General features: G+C 38.6%; 1 protein-coding gene across 1 annotated transcript in view; it reads right to left on the bottom strand.

Annotated features, from left to right (window-relative positions):
* Nucleotides 1-22168, bottom strand: part of CHIC2 (cysteine rich hydrophobic domain 2) — a 68671-nt gene extending 46503 nt beyond the window's left edge. The window contains exon 1 of the mRNA XM_058547093.1: nt 21734-22168. Coding sequence (XP_058403076.1) covers nt 21734-21852 — 119 coding nt within the window. The 5' untranslated portion in view covers nt 21853-22168. The remainder of the gene's footprint in view (nt 1-21733) is intronic.
* Nucleotides 22169-24009: the final 1841 nt, after the last annotated feature.

Genomic DNA, 24009 nt, shown 5'->3' on the forward strand with positions numbered 1-24009 from the left:
GATAATTTGATATGCTTGAAAGAAGAGCAATGGGTAGGAAGCTGGACTCCCTTCAAACCTAATAACCTAACATTCTATTAACCCAAAAAGCTGGGAGTAGCACTTAATAATTTCAAAAGATATGATTCAAGGTGGGTGGCGTCTTAATTCAGTTATGTACAAGACTAATAAATAAAACTAAAAAAATATTTTATGTTGGCAAGAAGGTCTTAAGGTGGAAAATATCAAGCACTGTGAGTGGAACTATACATTATTACAATCATTTCAGAAATCAACTTGGCATTAAAAATATTTATACTTTCATCACAGTAACTTCTCTTTTAGGAATCTAGCCTAAAAAATAATCTGGGGGCCGGTGCCATGGCGTAGTGGTTGAGTTTGGTGCGCTCCGCTTCAGTGGCCTGGGTTCACGGGTTCAGATCCCAGGCACAGACCTACACCACTCATCAGCCATGCTGAGGCAGCGACCCACATACAAAATAGAGAAAGACTGGCACAGATGTTAGCTTAGGGCTAATCTTCCTCAAGCAAAAAAAGAGGAAGATTGGTGGCAGATGTTAGCTCAGGGTGAATCTTTCTCAATAAAAAAACAAAAAAAAATCTGAAATGTGGATAAAAATATACACATAAACAAGTTCCCTGAAACTTTATTCACTATAAAGAAAAACAAAATTGCACTATGGGAATGCTAAGTAAATTACAGTATCTCAATATAACAGAATATTAAACAACTATTAAAAATGAAGTTTGCAAACTAGTAACATGGAAAGAATATATAATATATGGTTAAGTAAAAAAGAAAACACAAAACTATACATATACCATGATCTCAACTGTGAAGAAAAACTTAAATAATGACAGAAGCTTCAAGAGTACAATTTGATAGTATGTAAAGAGTCTTAAAAAAATATTCACACCCTTTGACCCAGTAATTTCACTTCTAGAAATGTATCAGAAGAAAAGAGTTACAGTGTACAGATATGGTAATGAATAATCAAGTATTCTGCAATGTTATTTTGGTGAAGTATTAAAGACATTTTGTTTCATTTGTTGTTTCTTAAAATACAAGCTATTTTTCAGTAGATGTATAGTAGTTGCTAAGTAAATACTTTAAAGTATTTTATAATATATAATATCATCATCATAAATTTTTTTTCTTTTTCTTTTTTTTTTTTTTGTGAGAAAGATCAGCCCTGTGCTAACATCTGCCAATCCTCCTCTTTTTTCTTTGCTGAGGAAGACCGGCCCTGGGCTAGCATCCGTGGCCATCTTCCTCTACTTTATATGGGACGCCGCCACAGCATGGCTTGCCAAGCGGTGTGTCGGTGCGTGCCCAGGATCCGAACCAGCGAACCCCGGGCTGCCGCAGTGGAGCGCGCGCACTTAACTGCTTGCGCCACCGGGCCGGCCCCATAAATTTTTTTTTCCTATTTGAATCTTTTATTTGGTATTAACTAGGTATTTTATCATAAGTAAACAGGGAGTTTTAGGTTCACTAATCAATAGTTTTCCTGAATGCATTTCAACCTTTTCTCTAGTTCAAGTCCATTTAATCCCCAGTCCTTTATACTTCCATTTTTAATTCTTCTATGTTCCTTGTATCTCCTCATATTAATGTCTCTTAGAATTCACTAATTCATTGTTACTTTGAATTAAAATATGTTTTGAATTCATGGTGAATTTTGCCTTTTAAATACAGAACTGCAAGAATCTGACTGCTTCAATTTGTTTTGTTCTGTGTTTATTTTCCTTGCTTCTCAGTTACAGTGCTATTTTAACAGTGAAAATTTTAAAACAATACAAACATCCTACAATTATATTAATTATAATACATCAATTTGAAAAGATACTACACAGCTCAAAACCATGAGTACTAGATAGAGAGTAGCCTGTTACTCTGAGTGCCTGACTAGGAGCTCCTTACGCTCTGGCAAATTAGACCACAAATAGGCATCTGTTTTAAGAACAGCTAATCCCTAGGCTGGCTAGCAGCATAAGGGATGGCAGAGCCCAACAGTCCTACCCAACTTGAACATTAACTAACTCAATCTGATCCTCTTTCTTCGGGTATCTGAATAAGAGACAATAGTTGGTAACATGAAGCTTAAACTGAAGCAAAGATACAATGAAACTATGAATAACTAGAAGCCAAGAACAAGCTGAAGCCAGTAGTAAGCAGAAACTATGAGACAGAGGAAAAAAGTGGTCTACCAGTTCACGTTGCAACAGCAGAAACTAGAACTGAAAGTAGCTAAGTCCCCGTGACAGACCACTAGACCAGGGAGCAAAGGACACATGCTGCTGAGGAAAATGACAACTCCATCACCTGAGCCCCACTATATCCAAAACAATAACATTCCAGTCTCTTTGAAGCCTGGCTGTACAAAGGGAAAGCTTCCTGTCTTCCTTAGTCTCCGTGCATTCTTACAATAAACTTCCACTGGCTTAAAGCCCCCTGGCTGGTTCTGTTCTTTGAAATACAATAGAAGCTAATATTCTATACTTTTTAAGAATCCATAATGATATTGACAAATGTTCCCAATGTATTAAATATGTAAAATACAAAATATAAGTATAGTCTCAATTCTTTTAATAAAAATATTTACATACAGAGAAAAATAGAAAAAGTTAATCCATCAAAATATTAACAGTGGTTAAGGCTAGGCAAGAAGATTTTGGGTGCTATTTCATTTTTTATATTTTCACATTTTCCAAAATTTCTATAATAACATATATAGCAGCCCCCCCTTATCCGCAGTTCTGCTTTCCATGGTTTCAGTTACCTGTGGTCAACTGTGGTCCAAAAATATTAAATGGAAAATTTCAGAAATAAACAATTCCTAAGTTTTAAGTTGCACACCATTCTGAGTAGCATAATGAAGTTTCGTGCCATCCCATTCTGTCCCACCCATGACATGAATCATCTTTGTCCAATGCATCCATGCTGCATATGCTACCCACTTGTTAGCCACTTAGTAGACAACTTGGTTATCAGATCCTCTGTCATGGTATCACAGTGCTTGTGTTCAAGTAACCCTTATTTTACTTAATAATGGCCCCAAAGCGCAAGAGTAATGATGCTGGCAATTAGGATATACCCAAGAGAAGCCGCAAAGCGCTCCCTTTGAGTGAAAAGGTAAAAGTTCTCAATATTAAGTTCAAGGAAAGAAGAAAAATTGCATGCTGAGGTTACTAAGATCTACAGTAACTTTTATTACAGTATACTGTTATAACTGTTCAATTTTACTATTAGTTTTTGCTGTTAATCTCTTATTGTGCCTAATTCATAAATTAAATTTGATCATAGGTATGTATGCATAGGAAAAAAACATAGTACATATAGGGTTCAGTACTATCTGTAGTTTCAGGCATCCACTGGGGTCTTGGAATGTATCCCCCAAGGATAAGGGGGACTATTGTATTACTATTTTAAACTAAACAAAAGATTCCTAGAAAAAAAATTTTTAATAAGGACTAGGAACAAAATACCAAATATTAAATGGTATGTATGGTAATGATAAACTGAATGGAGCAAACACCAAAATATTAAATGACCTTTGCCTCTTGGTGATTATAGATGGTTTATTTTCTGCTTCACTGGGAAGTACTACTTCCCAATTTTTTAATAATCTTTATATTTTTCAATAGAAAAAATTAAATCTGAAGAAAAAACAGATGATTAAAGGGGTTTTGTTTTTATTTTTAAGTCAGACTGAGGAAATATATGTGCAAATGACGTCTAGATTTCAAGATAATTCTACTAGTTTTAAAGTATATTTTAAAGTACATTTTCGAAGATCTTTGAAGTATGTTTAAATATATATTAAGTATATTGTAAAGAATTCAGAAATTAAAGAGAAAAAATTACTTCCTAATACCACAACAGTAGAATCCCAGAATTTGAGAGCTAGAAAGGACCACAACCATCATTTAGTGCAAACACTTCATTTTACAGATGAAGAAACTGATGCATAAGAGGCAAGTAACCTGGGTCTCACGGCTAATTAAAATGTAGAATCTAGGCTAGAGCCTTACCCTCTTGAACCCAAGCCCAGGGCAATTTCTACTACAGAACAATGCTTCTAATAATTTTCTCTGTAAGCATAGAAAATGTTTATCTCCTTGAACTAGAAACTTCTAAACTGAGAAAATATTTGAGAATTAGAGGGAAAAAACTTTCTCCATCAAATTATAAAATTAAACTAATACATAAAAAATGTTAACATTCTCAAATGGATTTTAAAAAAAAGTCTATTTTTGGGCCGGCCCCATCGCTTAGCAGCTAAGTGCGCGCGCTCCACTGCTGGTGGCCCGGGGTTCGGATCCCAGGCAAGCACCAACACACCGCTTGTCTGGCCATGCTGAGGCCGCGTCCCACATACAGCAACTAGAAGGATGTGCAACTGTGACATATAACTATCTACTGGGGCTGTGGGGGGAAAAATAAATGAATAAATTATAAAAAAAAAAAAGAAGAGTCTATTTTTGAGCTTTTCACATTTATACCTGAAATCCCAAAATATATAGGATTTTGTTATAAATATTTGTGTGGATGAATAATATACAGAACACATAAGAATGCTGCTTTGGTTCAATAAAATAAAAGTAGCAATTAAGCAAATAGACTCTGGAGCCAGACTGCATGGATTGAAATCTTGACACTGCCATTTACTAGATGTGTCACTTTGAGCAAGTTAGTTACCTTTTCTGGGCCTCAGTTTCCCTATTTATACACCAGGGATAATAATAGTGCCTAACTCATTAAATGAGTTCATACACCTACAGCACCAACAGTGCATGGCATAAACTCTATATGTTGTAACTGCTTTTATTATTATAAAACAACATAAATGTCTGCTGTGTTTTTCTTACGGCTATCATCCTTCTAACAAAGTGGGCAATATTATCATTTAATATCCACTGTAGATAACCTGATAATTTAGAAGATGTCCAGATCTCAATGACTTCACAAACATACTCTTCAAACAGCTTAGCAAATAGAATAGTCAATGATCAAATTGGCTAATGTTAACTGTCAAAGATTTTCCAACTTTTTGCCAAGCTTCTTCAAGGTCAAGGGGTGGTATGGAAGCAACAGGGTACACAGAGACGTGCTGGGATCAGGAAAGCCAGGCAATATTAAAGACTTCGTAGCTAATGTGGGCAAGCCTTAGGCCAGGAATGCATGCAGGTGAAACAACGGCTGAAAAGCACAAAGTTACTGTGGTGAAGATGGAAGGGCAACATGATGGAGAGACAGAATGCCTGAATTCTAATCCTAGTTGAGATATACACTAGATATATTATCTTAGGAAAGCAAACCTCCCTTGTAGTTTTATTTGCCCAGGTAAGCCAACTGGCCTCTCAGGGTTACATATGGCCCAAAGGTCAAATGCTGTTCCAAAATTTTTAAGAAAAAAAAAAGCAGTTTTCTGAGTTCACATTTTTTTTTTTTTTTTTTTTTTTTTGTGAGGAGATCAGCCCTGAGCTAACATCCGCCAATCCTCCTCCTTTTTTCCTGAGGAAGACGGCCCTGGGCTAACATCGGTGCCTATCTTCCTCCACTTTATATGGGACGCCGCCACAGCATGGCTTACCAAGCAGTGCGTCGGTGCGCGCCCGGGATCCGAACCAGCGAACCCCGGGCCGCCGCAGCGGAGCGCGCGCACTTAACCGCTTGCGCCACCGGGCCGGCCCCTCTGAGTTCACATTTTATGGTTGGGACAGCTGCTATAAAACAGGAAGAAAATTTTAAAATTTTATTCTTGTCAAAAAAGTTTGAGAGTTATTCTCTTTGCAAGAGAAAGTTGTCAAAAGTTTACGCTTTTTATCAAGTCTGGCTCATCTCACATTCTGACAGAAGCAGCAATATGAAAAAAGAAAAACGTAGCATAGAGTAAGGGGGAAGTGGATGAGTTTTAATTTTAAATAGAGAGGAGGGCAGGACTCATTAAGAAGATAACTGTGAAAGATTTGAAGAAGGTGAAGGAGTTAGCCATTTGGATATCTGGGGGGAATATGCTAGAAAGTGGAACTATCCTGTGCAAAAGCCCCAAGCCAGGAGAGTGCCTGGAATAACTCAGGGAAGGGAAAGGAGGCCAGTGGGACTAGAGTGGGGTAAACAATTGAAAGAATAGCAGAAAAGAAGTCAGAGAAGTATTGAGGGGCCAGATGAGACAGGGTCTTGAAGGCCATTAAAAGGGACTTAAACTCTCAAGATGGTGAGCCTTGGGGAGGCTTGATACAAAAAAGAGACATTATCTGATTTACGTTTTAAAAATATCACTATGGCACATGCACCAAGAAGACTGCAAAGGTTGAGAGCAAACGTGGAAGCAGGGAGAAGAAAAGCATTAAGTATAAGGCAGAAGAGAGACGATGACAACTCACACCAGCAGTGGAGGTGGTAAAAAGTGATCAGATTTTGAAAATATTTTAAAGACAAGCCAATGGATTGATTTCTTGACAGACTGGATGTGGTAAAAGAGAAAGCAGGTATATCAAAGATTTTTTAGTCTAAGCAAATAGGATGCCAGATCTGCCATCAACTGAGAATGGGAAGGCTGCGGTTAAAACTGATTTGGGGGGAAGATTATGAATTCAGTTTTGGATATTTTGGATTCTGACACATTCAACCTATACAAATCTATAGACTCACAAAATTTTACCTTCCTATAAATATGACAAGACCTATGAACATATAAACTAGAATTTTCAGATTCAAACTGAACACACGGGTTATGCAGATGGCAAGTGAAGATAGTACTTATTTCCTAATGCTGAACTCGGAGCTCAATGGAATCAGATTTTTAGCTATTTTGGGAGAGAAAGTCATAACTAGAGAAGAAATTAACAGACTTTAATACATAAAAATGACACTTTAAATTCATCTAGCTGCCTTAATATACATCTGAATATAAACGTGGCTCAAGGAGGAAGGAATAGAACTGAAAGTGTACTGTTTACCCAGAAAATACAGAATCCCTGAAGCTGGAGACATATATATGTGTTTTAAAATAAGGCTAAAAATTTTAACCACGTGACCAAATTGTGAACGTTTTGGTTCATCCAGCCCTGTGACTATGTTCATAAACTAGAGAACTCAAAGATTTAATTATTTAAATCATGTATTACATTCACTTTATTATAAACCTCATTACTATACACAGTTCTATAATATTCTAGCATTAGAATTTTACTAATTTTCAATAATTAAGATTATACTTTCGAGATCTTTTCAGAGCATCATGGCGGAGTGAGCTTTCCCGTGAACTCTTCCCCCGACAAGATACAACAAAAGCAACAGTCACAGACCAACAAGGGAATCCCAGACAGTGAAAACCTAGAGCAGAGGGATCCACACTGCCGCACATCTGAGACCAGAACGTGCTGGGCCCCCGGAGGAAGTGGGGAGAGGTAAGGAGAACTCCTCTCCCTCCCCATCAGATCAGCGATCCCAGTCCGCGTGGCTCCCAGAGAGGGGGGAGGGGCGGCCCTCGGCAGGGAAACCGCGGCTCTTCGGACTCTCTCAGCCAGTGGGAAACTCCCGCACAGAGGACTCAGAGGAGCCACAGGGCTACCATCAACATCTGAGCACCCCAGAGAGCGGATAAAGAGGGGCAAACGAGAAGCCTCCCACGTCAGGGACCCAGGGGGCAAAAGAGAGAGCTCCCCCCTCCCGGCAAACCGGACTCTGCAGCTCAACCGACCAGACCAGACCTAGCGATCCGCCGCAGACCAGACCAAGTGATCTGCGGCAGACCCGATCAAACGACTGGACCCGTGGATCGCAGCGGGGAAAAAAAAAAACAAAACTGCAGATCGCAGCAGAAAAACTGGGGCAGAGCGCAGGGGGCTTAGACTACACAGCCCTTTACCACCAGACAGTGGCGGCAGGTGGAAATTGCAACCAGAGATTTCCAGGATGAGGAAAAACAAAACCAACACAGGAACCACAATGCAAAAATATATGAAATCACCAGACCAGAAACAAAATGACAAGCACCCAGAAATCAACCCTGAAGACACAGAAATCCATAAACTAAATGACAGAGATTTCAAAATAGCTATCATAAAAACACTCAACAAAATACGAGACAACACAGACAAACAATTCAATGAGATTAGGAGTTTCTTCACAAAAGAGATTGAAATCATAAAGAAAAACCAATCAGTGCTGATGGAGATGAAGAACACAATGGAGGAGATAAAGGAGAATCTGGAATCTTTAAAGAACAGAGCTGACAATATGGAGGAAAGAATTAGTACTTTAGAGGACAGAAATACAGATATACTCCAGATGGAAGAGGAGAGAGAACTAAGACTAAAAAGAAATGAAGAAAGACTCCGAGAAATATCTGACTCTATTAGAAAATGTAACATAAGAATTATAGGTATTCCTGAGGGAGAGGAGAGGGAAAGAGGAACAGAGAGCCTATTCAAGGAAATAATAGCTGAGAATTTCCCAAATCTGGGGAAGGAGCAGGAAATACCAGTAAGCGAAGCCAACAGGACACCTATATATATTAACAGACAAAGGCCTTCACCACAACACCTAGTGGTAAGGCTAGCCAGGATCAACGACAAAGAAACAATATTAAGGGCAGCTAGACAAAAACAAAAAATAACGTACAAAGGAACTCCCATCAGGCTCTCAGCAGATTTCTCAACAGAAACTTTACAGGCTAGAAGAGACTGGAATGATATATTCAAAATACTGAAAGACAAAAACTTTCAGCCAAGAATACTCTATCCAGCAAAAATATCCTTCAAATATGATGGAGAAATAGTAACTCTCCCAGATAAACAAAAGCTAAGGGAGTTCATGGCCACGAGACCCCCACTACAAGAAATACTCAAGAAGGCCCTCAGGCCTGAAAAAAAGAAGAGAAAGGGAACACAAAGCTTGGAGGAAGGAGAAAAGTAGGTAGACAAACTCAGAAAAATAGTAGATCTTTACCGGAATAGGTTAGCAACCACTTAAATACTAAACTCAAAGATCAAAGGAAGAAATTCACCAAAAATAAATTTAACCTCATCACTGTAAACACACAGCCACAACACAAGATAGAATAAGGTATAACAAGAGCAACTTAGAAGGGGAAGAGGAAAGTGACTGAATTGACTTAGTATAAGGAAATAGGAGGCCATCAGATAATGGACTATCTCATACACAAGATTTTTTGCCCAAACCTCAAGGTAACCACTAAACAAATAATCAAAGAAAAACCACATATGATAAACAAAGAGAAAACTAGAAGAGTCATAAGACAGAACAACCAAACTGAATTGGCAGTCCAAAACAAATGGGACAAGAAACAAAGGAAATGCAAAAGAACCAGAAAATAAGTGACAAAACAGCAACATTAAGCCCTCATATATCAATAATTACCCTAAATGTAAATGGATTGAACTCTCCAATCAAAAGATACAGAGTGGCAGGATGGATTAAAAAGCAAGACCCAACAATATGCTGCCTTCAGGAAACACATCTTAGCACTAAAGACAAGCACAGGCTCAGAGTGAAAGGATGGAAGACAATACTCCAAGCTAATAGCAAACAAAAGAAAGCAGGTGTTGCCATACTCATATCAGACAAAGTAGACTTCAAGATAAAACAGGTTAAGAAAGACAAACAAGGGAAATATATATTGATAAAAGGGACACTACATCAAGAAGACATACCACTTATAAATATATATGCACCCAACATAGGAGCACCAATGTACATAAAGCAACTATTAACAAACCTAAAAGGAGAAATCAACAACAACACAATAATAGTAGGGGACCTTAACAGCAATGGATAGATTACAGCAATGGATAGATCATCCAGACAAAAAGTTAATAAAGAAATAGTAGACTTAAATGAAAAACTGGACGAGATGGACCTAGTAGACATATACAGAGCACTCCATCCAAAAACAGCTGACTACACATTCTTCTCAAGCGCGCATGGAACATTCTCTAAGATAGACCATATGTTGGGAAACAAAGCAAGCCTCAATAAATTTAAGAAGATTGAAATCATAACAAGCATCTTTTCAGACCACAAGGCTATGAAATTGGAAATGAACCATGAAAAAAAAATTGGGAAAGTGACAAAAATGTGGAGATTAAACAACATGCTACGAACAACCAATGGATCATTGATGAAATTAAGGAGAAATCAAAAACTATCTGGAAACAAATGAAAATGATAACATGCCATATCAAACCATATGGGATGCAGCAAAAGCGGTCCTGAGAGGGAAACTCATAGCGATACAAGCCCACCTTAATAAACAAGAAAAAGCCCTAATAGGCAACCTTAAATTACACCTAACAGAACTAGAAAAAGAAGAACAAACAAAGCCCAAAGCCAGCAGAAGGAGAGAAATAATAAAAATCAGAGCAGAAATAAATGAAATTGAGACCAAAAAAACAGTAGAAAGGATTAATGAAACAAAGAGTTGGTTCTTCGAGAAGATAAACAAAATCGACAAACCCTTAGCCAGGCTTACTAAGAAAAAAAGAGAAAAGGCTCAAGTAAATAAAATTAGAAATGAAAGAGGAGAAATTACAACGGATACCATGGAAATACAGAGGATTATAAGAGAATACTATGAGAAATTATATGCCAACAAATTGGACAATCTAGAAGAAATGGATAAATTCTTAGACTTATACAACCTCCCAAAATTGAACCAAGAAGAAATGGAGAATCTGAATAGACCAATAACAAGTAAAGAGATTGAAACAGTAATCAAAAACCTCCCAAAAAATAAAAGTCCAGGACCAGATGGCTTCTCCAGTGAATTTTACCAAACATTCAAAGAAGATTTAATACCCATCCTTCTCAAACTATTCCAAAAAAATAGAGGAAGATGGAATGCTTCCTAAATCATTCTACGAGGCCAACATCACCCTGATACCAAAACCAGACAAAGACAATACAAAGAAAGAAAATTACAGGCCAATATTGCTGATGAACATTGATGCAAAAATCCTCAACAAAATATTGGCAAACTGAATACAACAATACATTAAAAAGATCATACACCATGATCAAGTGGGATTTATACCAGGGACGCAGGGATGGTTCAACACCCGCAAATCAATCAACGTGATACATCACATCAACAAAACAAAGAATAAAAACTACATGATCATCTCAATAGACGCCGAGAAGGCATTTGACAAGATACAACATCCATTTATGATAAAAACTCTCAATAAAATGGGAATAGAAGGAAAGTACCTCAACATAATAAAGGCCATATATGACAAACCCACAGCCAACATCATACTCAACGGGGAAAGACTGAAAGCCTTCCCTCTGAGAACAGGAACGAGGCAGGGCTGCCCACTCTCACCACTCCTGTTCAACATAGTACTGGAGGTTTTGGCCAGAGCAATTAGGCAAGAAAAAGGAATAAAAGGAATCCAAATAGGTAACGAAGAAGTGAAACTGTCACTATTTGCAGATGACATGATTGTACATATAGAAAACCCTAAAGAATCTGTTGGAAAACTATTAGAAACAATCAACAACTACAGCAAAGTTGCAGGGTACAAAATCAATCTACAAAAATCAGTTGCATTTCTACATGCTAATAATGAACTAACAGAAAGAGAGCTCAAAAAGATAATACCATTTACAATTGCATCAAAAAGAATAAAATACCTAGGAATAAATCTTACCAAGGAGGTGAAGGACCTATACAATGAGAACTACAAGACATTATTGAAAGAAATCCATGATGACATAAAGAAATGGAAAGATATCCCATGCACGTGGATTGGAAGAATAAACATAGTTAAAATGTCTATATTACCTAAAGCAATCTACAGATTCAATGCAATCCCAATCAGAATCCCAATGACATTCTTCACAGAAATAGAAAAAAGAATACTAAAATTTATATGGGGCAACAAAAGACCCCGAATAGCTAAAGAAATCCTAAAGAAAAAGAACAAAGCAGGAGGCATCACAATCCCTGACTTCAAAACATACTACAAAGCAATAGTAATCAAAACGGCATGGTACTGGTACAAAAACAGACACACAGATCAATGGAACAGAATTGAAAGCCCAGAAATAAAACCACACATATACGGACAGCTAATTTTCAACAAAGGTGCTAAGAACATGCAATGGAGAAAGGAAAGTCTCTTCAATAAATGGTGTTGGGAAAACTGGACAGCCACATGCAAAAGAATGAAAGTGGACCATGTGCTATCGCCATTCACAAAAATTAACTCAAAATGGATCAAAGACCTGAAGGTGAGACCTGAAACTATAAAACTCATAGAAGAAAATATAGGCAACACACTATTTGACATTGGTTTTAAAGGAATCTTTTCGGATGACATGCCTACCCAGACTAGGGAAACTAAAGAAAAAATAAACAAGTGGGACTTTATCAGATTAAAGAGCTTTTATAAGACAAATGAAACCAGAATCAAGATGAACAGACAACCAACCAGCTGGGAGAGAATATTTGCAAAACATACATCTGACAAGGGGTTGATCTCCATAATATATAAAGAACTCACACAATTGAACAACAAAAAAACAAACAACCCGATCAAAAAATGGGCAGAGGAAATGAAGAGACACTTCTCAAAGGAAGATATACAGATGGCCAATAGGCACATGAAAAGATGCTCAACATCACTAATCATCAGGGAAATGCAAATCAAAACAACACTAAGATACCACCTCACGCCTGTTAGAATGGCTGTAATCACCAAGACAAAAAACAACAAATGTTGGAGAGGATGTGGAGAAACAGGAACCCTCATACACAGCTGGTGGGAATGCAAACTGGTGCAGCCTCTATGGAAAATGGTATGGAGATTCCTCAAAGAATTAAAAATAGAGATGCCCTATGATCCAGCCATCCCACTACTGGGAATCTATCCAACGCATCTGAAATCAACAATCCAAAGAGGCTTATGCACCCCTATGTTCATTGCAGCATTATTCACCATAGCCAAGAAGTGGAAGCAACCTAAGTGTCCCTCGACTGACGATTGGATTAAGAAAATGTGGTATATATATACAATGGAATACTACTCAGCCATAAAAAAAGACAAAATCGTCCCATTTGCAACAACATGGATGGGCCTGGAGCATATTATGTTAAGTGAAATAAGCCAGAAAGAGAAAGACAAACACTGTATGATCTCACTCATATGTGGAATATAAACCAACACATGGACAGAGAAAACTGGACTGTGGTTACCAGGGGCAGTGGGGGTGGGAGGTGGGGGGTGGGCACAAGGGGTGAAGGGAGTCATATATATGGTGATGGACAAACAAAAATGTACAACCCAAAATTTCACAATGTTAGAAACCATTAAAACATCAATAAAAAAATAAAAAAAATAAAAAAATAAAAAAATAAAGATTATATTTTCAAGTATTAATAGATTACATATGTTGTTAAACAGTGACAGTTATGTAAATGTACAGTGATTAAACTTCATGGTATTAACTTCTGATAATATAGGGATTCAACTAATCCAACTCAACTACTTATCTGTACCAGACTAAGGAAAAAAGATTTCGTATATCTAATTTATACATATTTTAGAATATTCTTCATACTTATATAAATCTCATGAGCAACATGATGAGGATAAATTATGTTCATTTAAGAAATAATACATCGTTGAATTGGTTTATGGTATAGACTACCAAAAATATCCATTTTAAGTAACATTTACAACTGAATAGCTTAGAAATAGTTTAAAATAGTTTAGAAAGAAGGCTGAGGACATAGGAATTCCTTCACTGGACTAACCAAGAACTCCACTGTAACAACAATGCAAGATCAAAGAGAATAAAACAAGGAGCTCTTGCAGGAAGCATATATGTGTGTGTGTGTATGTATGTATGTAAGTATGTATGTGTGAAGAAAACAAAATTAGGTTACTGAAAAGTCCAACCAACTCTACCCTAAGTAAACTTCATTTACTAGATGGTAGGACAGAAAAGAGCCTTTAAGAAGAAAAAAATCATTTTTCCAAGTCCTTGTGAGAAAATTTCAGCCCTTGTGCATCCAACTCAGTTTTAAGTGTAAAGATGTAAAAAGCACAATCTTTTCCTCAAATCTAATGAACAGATCATTATCAAAACACCACACATCTTGTAGCTAAAAGGTACCACTTTATAAAAGTCCTCACTTCAAAATCTATGATCTTGTGGGTAAGTCCCTCTCCACTTCCGGCACATGCCTGCTCTCTTGGCATACTAGCTGCCCTGTGGCAGCAGAACAGGAAATGCAGGTATGTCATCAAGATAGTCTCCAGTCAACAGCAAGGGCAGCCACACTTCTGTGATGTCACCCTCCACAAAGCCAAAACAAAAACAAAAAAAAACCACAACTGGGGAATGAGATGGCAAAAGTGGCCATTGCCGTGTTTTTCCATACCTCATAGAAAAGTTGTGAAATTTAATGGCTTATAGCCAGAATTCTAACACCTCCTTTATCTAAAGACTATCACCCTAGACCTATGCCACTATCATGTCTCATCTAGATTGTTCCAATAGCCTCCTAACTACTCTCCCATTTCACTCTAACCCTTCTACAATCCTTTCTGGACCCTTCTGAGCTCGCTAACCTCATTTCAAGGCACAATCCCCTTTGTTCACTACACTCGAGCCATAATACAGAAGTATCCTCAGTTCCTCAGGCAAACCAAGCTTATTTTGCTGTTCTCCAGACCTGGGGCACTCTTCACAGGACTCTCATCCTTCCTAAATGTTACCTTATCAGAGACGTTCTCTCTAATCACATTATTTTTAATCACTGCACTCTACTGGTCTATTTCATAGCAATTTTCTCAGATATAATTTGTCTATCAGCTGTAAGCTCTAAGAGGGCAGAGGAACTACATGTGTTTCACTCATAACTATATACTCAGAGCCTCACATAATATCTAGCATAAAATTTAATAAATGCTTTTTAAATTACTTATCAAGAAACCTCAATAAAACATTTGATAATGAAGGATTAAGCAAAAAATACTCTAAGGAAACAAGTATCTTAAAACCTAAACATTAAAATTTAAGCATCTAAATCCAGCACTCAGAACCAACTTATCTTACTTTATATATAGTTCTAATAAGGTTGGTTGTCTCATTTCTAACCTACAGCTGACCAGTTAGATAGAAAGAAAGGAAGAAGGTAAACAGAAAGCAAAAGCCCACACATGTGCAATTCAAAAGACAGTGCCATTTAGAGAAGATCCTCAAACCCCAAAATACTTCAATGGCCTCTAAGAATATCACTGTGTACCAACCTGGTAATATCTGCTTTCGATTAAATGTTTCCTCTACTTCAATCACATAATTCAATCTCAGGATCTTATGATAAAGCAGGAAAGCATATGTCACCTTTTAGATTGATTTCCAAGAAAATGGTATAGATTAACCAAAAAATGTGCATGAAGGGATAAAACATCAAAATATGTGATAAGTAATAATTTGCTAAATGCCTACTATGGTTCCAGGTCATTAGATAAATTAATTCTGACTCTCACACTTAATCTCTGAGATAGGTATTATCCCTTCTGCAGATGAGAAAACTAAAGTTTAGAAAAGTTAATGGTTACAGTTAAGTTATAGTTAGGAAGTATCTGCGAGTTGAGACCAATCTGCTTGACATCCAAGACCACATTCTTTGCACAGTACCATCCACTGCTTTCCAAATGTGTCTGATATGAGAATCCACCTAAGCTCTTATTAAAAACAAAAATTCCTAGGCTCTTCCCCTCAAGAGGTAAGAACCTAAATGTGCATTTTTAAAAAATGCCCTTAGTGATTCTGACTGGGATTAAGCTAGACTGCATAAACACAGAGACACTGGTATAAGATCTCATTTTATAAATGGATTCTGAAACAAATTATGAAAAGTCACAAAAAAATTTTACACACAGTAAGGTACTAAGAGTAAGATACTAAAAGCGTCTGTTGCTATACGTTATATTTAAAGCCTAATTTTATTGAGAATGAAATCTTAAGTAGCTTTATAGTAGATTAGAAAGCTAAGCCAGGTATAGATACTACAGAGACTTAAAAGATTCCTTTCTGAATATATATAGTTGGTCTAATATCCTGGGCTTTTCATCTATTAGGAATATAAACTCAAGTTGGAATTCAAGAGCAGCTCTCAAAAATATTATTCCTTAGAATAATATTATTATTTAGAGTAATGTCACTTAGAAGAATAGTATGGGACTATTTACCATCATAAACAATTTCATATAATTTACTCTTCACCATTTAGTCCCTGTATTCCACTTAGCTAGTCACATAAAATTTTAAGTACTAGTCAATTTCACATCTGTTGGCAGGCAGAAATCCAAACTGAATTGTTTGGACTGAAACACCATATGAATTTGAAATACAAATATAGCAAAATTTTGACACTTCAGTTTACTAGCATATTTCTCATTTCTTTAAGAAAGTTTATCCATTGAGAAATTTTAGTGGTTGGCCCAATTAAATGTTTAGCATTTTCTCATTTGTATTTTCAAAGATATGTTTAACGCTATATTCTAAATCAAACTAATTTCCCTTCAAATTATAAAAAGAAAAATCTCTGGGGAAAAAATGTCTACCTTAATTCAACAATTCCTCATAATTATTAAATTTTGTTTAAAAAATAAGAGGAGCCATTTATCTTTTGAATGTGATTTTATAAGAGTTCTATTGTAAAATATTGTTTGCCTTCATTAGGAGGTACAGAAAGTGAAGAAAACAGTTATTCCTTTGGCAATTCTGACAAGATCCATAGATATATGCAATTACCTCACTTATTTAGAGAACACTTCAGGACCTATAATATTCTAGACACTATACTAAGTAGTGCAGAAATAAAGACCAGTAAGCACAATCCCTGTCCTCAAAGAACTTTACAGCCTTGTGGAGAAATATCAATAAGGTCTTCAAAAATCTCAAAAGAAAAGCTAATCTTTAAAAATGGAAATGCCTTACAAATTATGTTGGTCAGGGGAGAGGAGGTGTTAGGAGTTATGAAGTTGAAAAAAAAAGGTTTAATTGTATTTTTGATACTTGGGCAAATCACGTTCAGGTCTCTTGTTATTAGTAACAGCATCTAGTAGCAGTCTTGAAATACTGATACATTTCAAGACAGATAATTTTTTATTTACTCTACCATTTGAAAGATCAATAAATACTAAGGTGTTCTCGTGATGTCTCCTATAGAAAGATCCTATTGTACCCCAAAGTAGTTTCCAAATTTTTTCATTTCAAGTCACATTTGCAAGTCTTGCAATTGTCCACAGCATACCTGAGACAAAGACAAGCAAAGAGAGTGATGTTCCACAGCCACTGATAAAACTGGTGCTGAAGGATAAGGAATTATTTGAAGAGATAGTAGGAAGATTATACCTCAGAAGAGAGTACACAAAGACACAATAATTTAGTGAAATTAGAAGAGAATAACATTAAAAACAAACCTCAACAAAATAACTTGTCTCTATGACAGAGCTTAAGTTAGAAGTCAAAGATTATAGGACGTAGGAAAGCCCCAAGTTTGATTCTCATATAGAAAGGCATGAAGTAAGAGACAGGAGCAAATAATGTCAGTTATGATGATAGATTAGCTAGGAAGTACTGGCCTAAAACTAGTTTTAAATTCTAATTTTTAGATTAACACATCAGTTAGTGCTGTCATCACTGTGAAAAATCAGTCTTCAACAAATGATCATTATATTTTGCACAAATTTATTCTGAGAGGTAAAGAACTCCCTAATTTTAAAATATTAACCAATCTGGCCAATACTATCTAATAAATTAACCACTTTTTTCCTCATCTTCATTACATAATAAAATGAGAAATCACACACACAAACAGGAAATCTACTTTTAATTCAAGTGTGAGCTAAAGCATTTTCAATCACATGTACATAATATTATGCAAAAATAGGAACTTATCATTTCCCTCTCTTCCTTCAAATACCACTTTTCCTCAAAATATGCTTCTGCACAAGATTTCTCCCTGTTGGGGCTGCCACCCTGTGCCACATTTTCTATATGCAACATATAGAAATAATGTATTTCCTTCATCTAACAATGAAGGAAATTATTATACTCATCCAGAAGAAAGTCAAGAAAGAATACTGATATGTTCAAAGTACGAAGTGTAAGCCTGACTTGGGGTCAATATGAAAATATTTGTATTAAACACCATCTTAGGGGGCCGGTCCCATGGCTTAGCAGTTAAGTGCGTGCGCTCCGCTACTGGTGGCCCAGGTTTGGATCCCGGGCGCGCACCGACGCACCGCTTGTCTGGCCATGCTGAGGCCGCGTCCCACATACAGCAACTAGAAGGACATGCAACTATGACATACAACTATCTACTGGGGCTTTGGGGAGAAAAAGGGAAAAAAAAAAAAAAAAAAAAAGGAGGAGGAATGGCAATAGATGTTAGCTCAGGGCCCGTCTTCCTCAGCAAAAAGAGGAGGATTGGCATGGATGTTAGCTCAGGGCTGATCTTCCTCACAAAAAAAAAATATATATATAAAAAAATAAACACCATCTTAAAGCAGACTGTTTATGCAAATTATACATTTTGCATCCTTATGTCCCCAAAATCTGATTACGCCCCAAAACTAAGCAAGACCTGCCTGTGTAGTAGAAAATGGAAGGTAACTTACTTTCTCACATCACTATAATGACATGCCAAATCACGCCATACGAGAATACAGTGATTTCTAAAATAAAATAAGAGTAATACTGTAATACAATATACTAAAGTAAGGACAAAAAAGAGTAGAAATATTCAACTATAAAGGTCTACTCAAAAGTGAAATCTGTGAAAACACATATGGATAGATCTACATCTTTTCAGACCGACCTGGATTACAGATGATTCAGTTTACACTATCATTTACTTTCAAATTGGTAAGAGAAGATTGCTCTGAACAGCTCTTAGTTTTAAAAAGTGGGGGGTGGGGGGGTGGCAGGCGTGCAGACAGCAGCAGTGATAAGCTTAACCAGTCTTACTATAACTGTTTTAATAGCTCTTCATTTATACTCAAAGGCAAGAAAAACTGAACCTGCTCAATAGTTACAGTAACCCATAAGCACCAATTTCAAAAACCTTTATAGGTGCTAACTGGACTGCTCATTGGCATAGTATGCCTGTGAATTATGCATGACCGAGTCATGTCAAGTTTTACATTACGATTACTATACTTATCTATGTCATCACAAAACAGGCTTAGGCTTTCAATGCAGAAAGATTCTTATTAATTCTCACCAAAATACTTCACATAGTAATTTAACCTCATATAAATTGCTTAGAAATGAAAAAATAAGACCAAAGTGAATCACTGTTAGGTTTGAATACAGCAGTTCAGATTTCTTAGTACTTTGCTTTACATGTATGTTTCTCAAAGTGGAACACTACAGGTGTGGAGGATAATTAATAAAGTAATAAAGGCTAATATTTATTGAACACAGTACCACACAATGTGATGAATTCTTTGCAATGTATTGTCTCATTTAATCCTTAATAACCTTAAAAGTTAGGTGCTATACTATCTTCATCTTAACTGAAAGAGACATAGATAATTTACCCAAAAAGTGGCAGAGGATAGATTTGAACCCAGAGCCTAGAACCAAGGTAACATGGAAGACAGGGAAGTGGCTGAGGAGATCACAGAAATATTAACTCCCAATGTAAAAAGGCATACTGTTTACTGATAGCATCTAGTTCCTCATTCCTCGTTATACTCTGGAATAGTGGTTTTCACTCCTGGCTACACATCAGAATCACTTGTCGGACTTTTTAAAAAACCATCCATGCCAGGGACACTCACTCAGATACTTGGCCTTCAATTGTCCTGGCCTGGGGCAAAGACAGGGTTTTTGTTTTTTGGTTTTTTTTTAAAGCTCCCCAGGTGATTCTAACAGGAAGCTAAGATTGAGAACCTGTAATTCTCACCCATCCTGTTAACCTCTCTGAGTAGCCAACTACAATCAAATTTACTGATCACCTATTTGGTTCTGAGCACTTCGCCTACGACATTTTCCATCTACCCAACAGCGCTTAGCTTTTCTTTTCCTTCAACAGAGGAAACATTACAACTACAGCTGCACCTTTCTAAACAATAAAACTTCGCCAGCTTTCTTTGACACGAGGAATGTAGGGGGAAAGGTGGGCAGATAACATGAAAAACTTTGAAAATCCCTTCTTTAAGCACCCATATACTCCTTAGGTTTAAAAGAATGTAAAAACGTCCTAAGCGCCAAACTAAAAATTAAATGGCAGGCTATGAGAGTAAAAAAGTTCTGTGATATATATTAAAGAAAGATTTAATATCCATGATATTTGGTTATATTTCTTAATTCTGCTGGTGATGACAGTTAAAACACTAAGTAACTGTTATTGTGGTGATAAATTCCATTGTCTTCTCATGGCACTATGACAGTGATTATGCAGTGTTTTTACCCTAAGTCACCTGAATATAAACTAACAGATGCTAAGAAAATCAAAGCATTACATAAGGATACCCAAACAACAATATGGCTGGTCATATCATGTACTGGGCAATGCAAGAATTTTGCTGACAATCTTACATAGGATCTCATATGAGAAGTCTTACTGTTTCACTAAAAGTTATTCACCGCACATCCCACTCGCCCTATACCAAAAATATAATGAAAACTGTTCCAAACAGTCTCAGACTTGCTGGCCCTTTTATTTTAACCAAAAGGTGAAGTGTGGAGATATCTGACAAGCATGGAGGTTTGACCCTTTGATTTGAACAAGAGCTCTAAAATGAAAAAGAGTATAAATACTTCAAGTTGTACAAAACTCGACTTCTCGGAGAAACATTACAAAACTTCCTACTTCCGGACAGCTCATTATTTGGTTCAAGTCTTCACATTCCTTTATTAGTCATAACCTTTCGGAAAGCTATCATTCCCTATTTGGATAATATCGACTTTTAAAGGTTGCTAAGTGGACTTACAGGAACCCTTATCAAATGAAGAAGCCATGCCAGAGTTCATGCCCAAAGGAGGGACTTAGATTACAGAGAACCCAACCCCCAGTAACCCAAGCAGAGGGTGTCCATCACCTAGATTTTTTTAAAAATATATATCGTTCTGCATATCTTAAATACATGTTCATCTACACATTTTTATCATACACAATTACAGGAACTTGCATTAGTTCCGCAGAAATTGACTCTGCAGGAAACTGGGAAGACCTGTGGGTATGTGTGAAACAGACAGAACGGCAATGAACCAGCCATGACCGATTGTCACTGGGGTCTCTAACGGCCCAGATCTGGCCTCTGAGCCATATGTCACCAGGCTCAAAGGCACAGACGAGACGAGAGAACCACAGGGCAACTGGATGAGAACACAAGGGGGAGGCACCTCATTACGTGTACTTTCACCCCGAAGCTGAAGGGGTGGCCCGAAGGGCAGACTCCAGAGAAAAACCTTCTCTTCTGGGATCCGTCACCATCCCAGGCCTGTAGGGCCTGCTAAGAGGGGTGTGTAGGGGAGGAAGGGCAGCGTCTGTCTCCACTTCGGAGACCTAAACAAACAAAAATACTGCAAGTTCTCACTTCCTGGTCGCCTCCTCTTCCCGAAGGCCCCCGACACAAGGCAGACACCGGGGAAGAGGGCTCCCGAGGAGTAAGGGGGCCCACCCCAGCCCCGCACCTCCCGTCCTCGCCCTCGCCCTCCTCCGGGCCTTACACGGTGACGTGACCGGAGCCGCGGACCACCACCGGGTCCGGGGAGTACTTGAGCAGCTGCTCCTCCAGGGCCCGCTCCTCGTCCTCCTCCTCCTCATAGATCTCGTCGAAATCCGCCATCCTGAGCCTCCGAGGCCCCCTGCCCGAAGGGGCCTGCCTCCAGGAGCCGGGGCCGGGATTCGGGCTGGCGAGGCGGCGGAGGCTGAGGGGAGTCGCTGCCGCGGGCTCGGAGGCCGCGGAGTTCGCTCTTGGCCGTCTCGGCTCAGGCTACAGAGGAGATGGGGTCCCGGCCGTCGCCGTCGCCGCCGCCATTACCGTCAGCAATAACAACAACACAATGTCAACATCCGCCCAAGGGCCGACACCTCCACCAGCTCCACCGCCGCCGCCGTCGCCGCCGCAGCAGCAACTCAGGCAACCACAGCAACAGCCAGGGCTACCCGCAGCGGGAGCAGCCGCCTACGGCATCGCGAGACTTCCCGGGAGTGCAGGCGGGCGCGTGGGCGCGCGGGTTGGCGGGCGGGAGCGCGCACGCGAGGCCTCGCGCGCTCCCAGGCCGCCTGCCTTCCTCCGCTCCCACCCCCGACGACGCCTTGGGCGCGCGCTCCCGCCGGCCGGGCCCCGCCCTCCCGCAAATGGGTCGCCTACCCGCAAAGGGAGTGGCTCTGCGGGCCGGAGGCGTTGACCCCGACTCAAAAACAGAGCTCGGACTGTCCGGTGGGGCACTTAGTTCCCGAAAGTAATCTCGAACCAAAACAAACAACTAAAAATAAAAACCCTGGGTGGAATGGAGAATTCATGGTGCGTGTGATTGCCAGTTTATCTAATAACCGAATCTCGCTTTTCGTCAGTTTTTTCAGTCTGTGATGAGAACGAGAGTCTGTACTTTCCCAGTTGGAGGAGCCCAACAGGCAAACCGCAGATACTTTTGTCCACTATAATACAGGACTTTTCAAAACGTCCAAATTCAAACATCTTGTCCCATCATCTCATTAAATATAGTCCAATATATGAGGCCAATGACGCTGATTTCTTTTTTCTTACAAGAAAACTCAATTGTATTCATACCGTGAAACAAAATTGACAAATTCTCTCGATTCCACATTAGAAGATGCAGTTTCCTGCCCCAACTCTCTCATCGACCATAACCTGTTTTCTTCCGTTAAGACCTTAAGGAATCTCTTTCGCTTTCTTACAGCTCCTCCCACGAAAGGGAACGGGAGGGCTGTGGCGTGGGCGGCGGCAAGAGTTGAAGGAATTCCCCTTACCTGCCTAGACCACTAGTAAAGTCCTAAGGGTCACCTTGGGTACTTGGTTTCATAGTCAAGAACCTGTCCAGGCATTCAAATAGTTCAGGGGTAAGAGTGGGCTCCTGAGAGAGTCCTGAATATTGAGCATACACTGTGAGGGCAGAAAAGGATAGTCATAGAGGCCCCACCGCTGGTCAGACTATTCTCCGAGTACAGTGTTTACATCCTGGCAGTTGACTTTAGCTGGGTCATTGTTGAAGTTGAGAAAGTGCAATGCAGGACAATGAGGACAATGAGAAATGCCAATCTCCTATTGAAAATGGTTGAGGGAAATGAGCATAGTTAGCCAAGAAAAAGATGAAGGAAAAACACAGTAGATGTATCAGACTTGCTGTATATCTCTCCAGAGGACATTTATTCATTCAACAAATATTTACTGAGCTCTAACTGTGTGGCAGGCACTGTGCAAGGGTGTGGGGGGGGGTGTGTATGTGTATGTATGTGTGAATGAGATACAATCCCTGCCTTCTAGTAGCTTTTTTATCACTAAGGCAAGCAATTGTAATTCTGTCAAGTGCTCCCAGAGGGAGTATACAGAGGGTGCTAAGGAAGCACACAGAAGGTGGCTTGGTTTGGTGGTTAACAATGGGCTCTGGAGCCTAACTGCCTGCCTTTGAATCTCAGCTCTGCCACTTACTGTGTGACCCTGGCCAAGTCACTTAACCTCTCTGTTCCTCATGTGTAAAATGAGATCATAATAGTATCTACCCCACTGGGCTGCTCTGAGATTAAAGGATTAATAGATGTGAAGTGCTTAGAAGAAGGCCTGGCATGCAGTAAATATGGGATGGCGATAGGGGATCTCTAAGGCCCCCTCCAGCTAATCAACTCTATGAGGATCAGCACAATTTTTTGCATTATGTAACACTTTACTGTTTATGAAGTACATACATAACATTTCATTTAATATTCCCCAAGAACCCTGTGAAGTAACCAAGGAGGATGTAATTTGTTCCTTAGTTTCAGG

Source organism: Diceros bicornis, chromosome 8, assembly GCF_020826845.1.
Source record: "Diceros bicornis minor isolate mBicDic1 chromosome 8, mDicBic1.mat.cur, whole genome shotgun sequence".
NCBI lineage: Eukaryota > Metazoa > Chordata > Mammalia > Perissodactyla > Rhinocerotidae > Diceros > Diceros bicornis.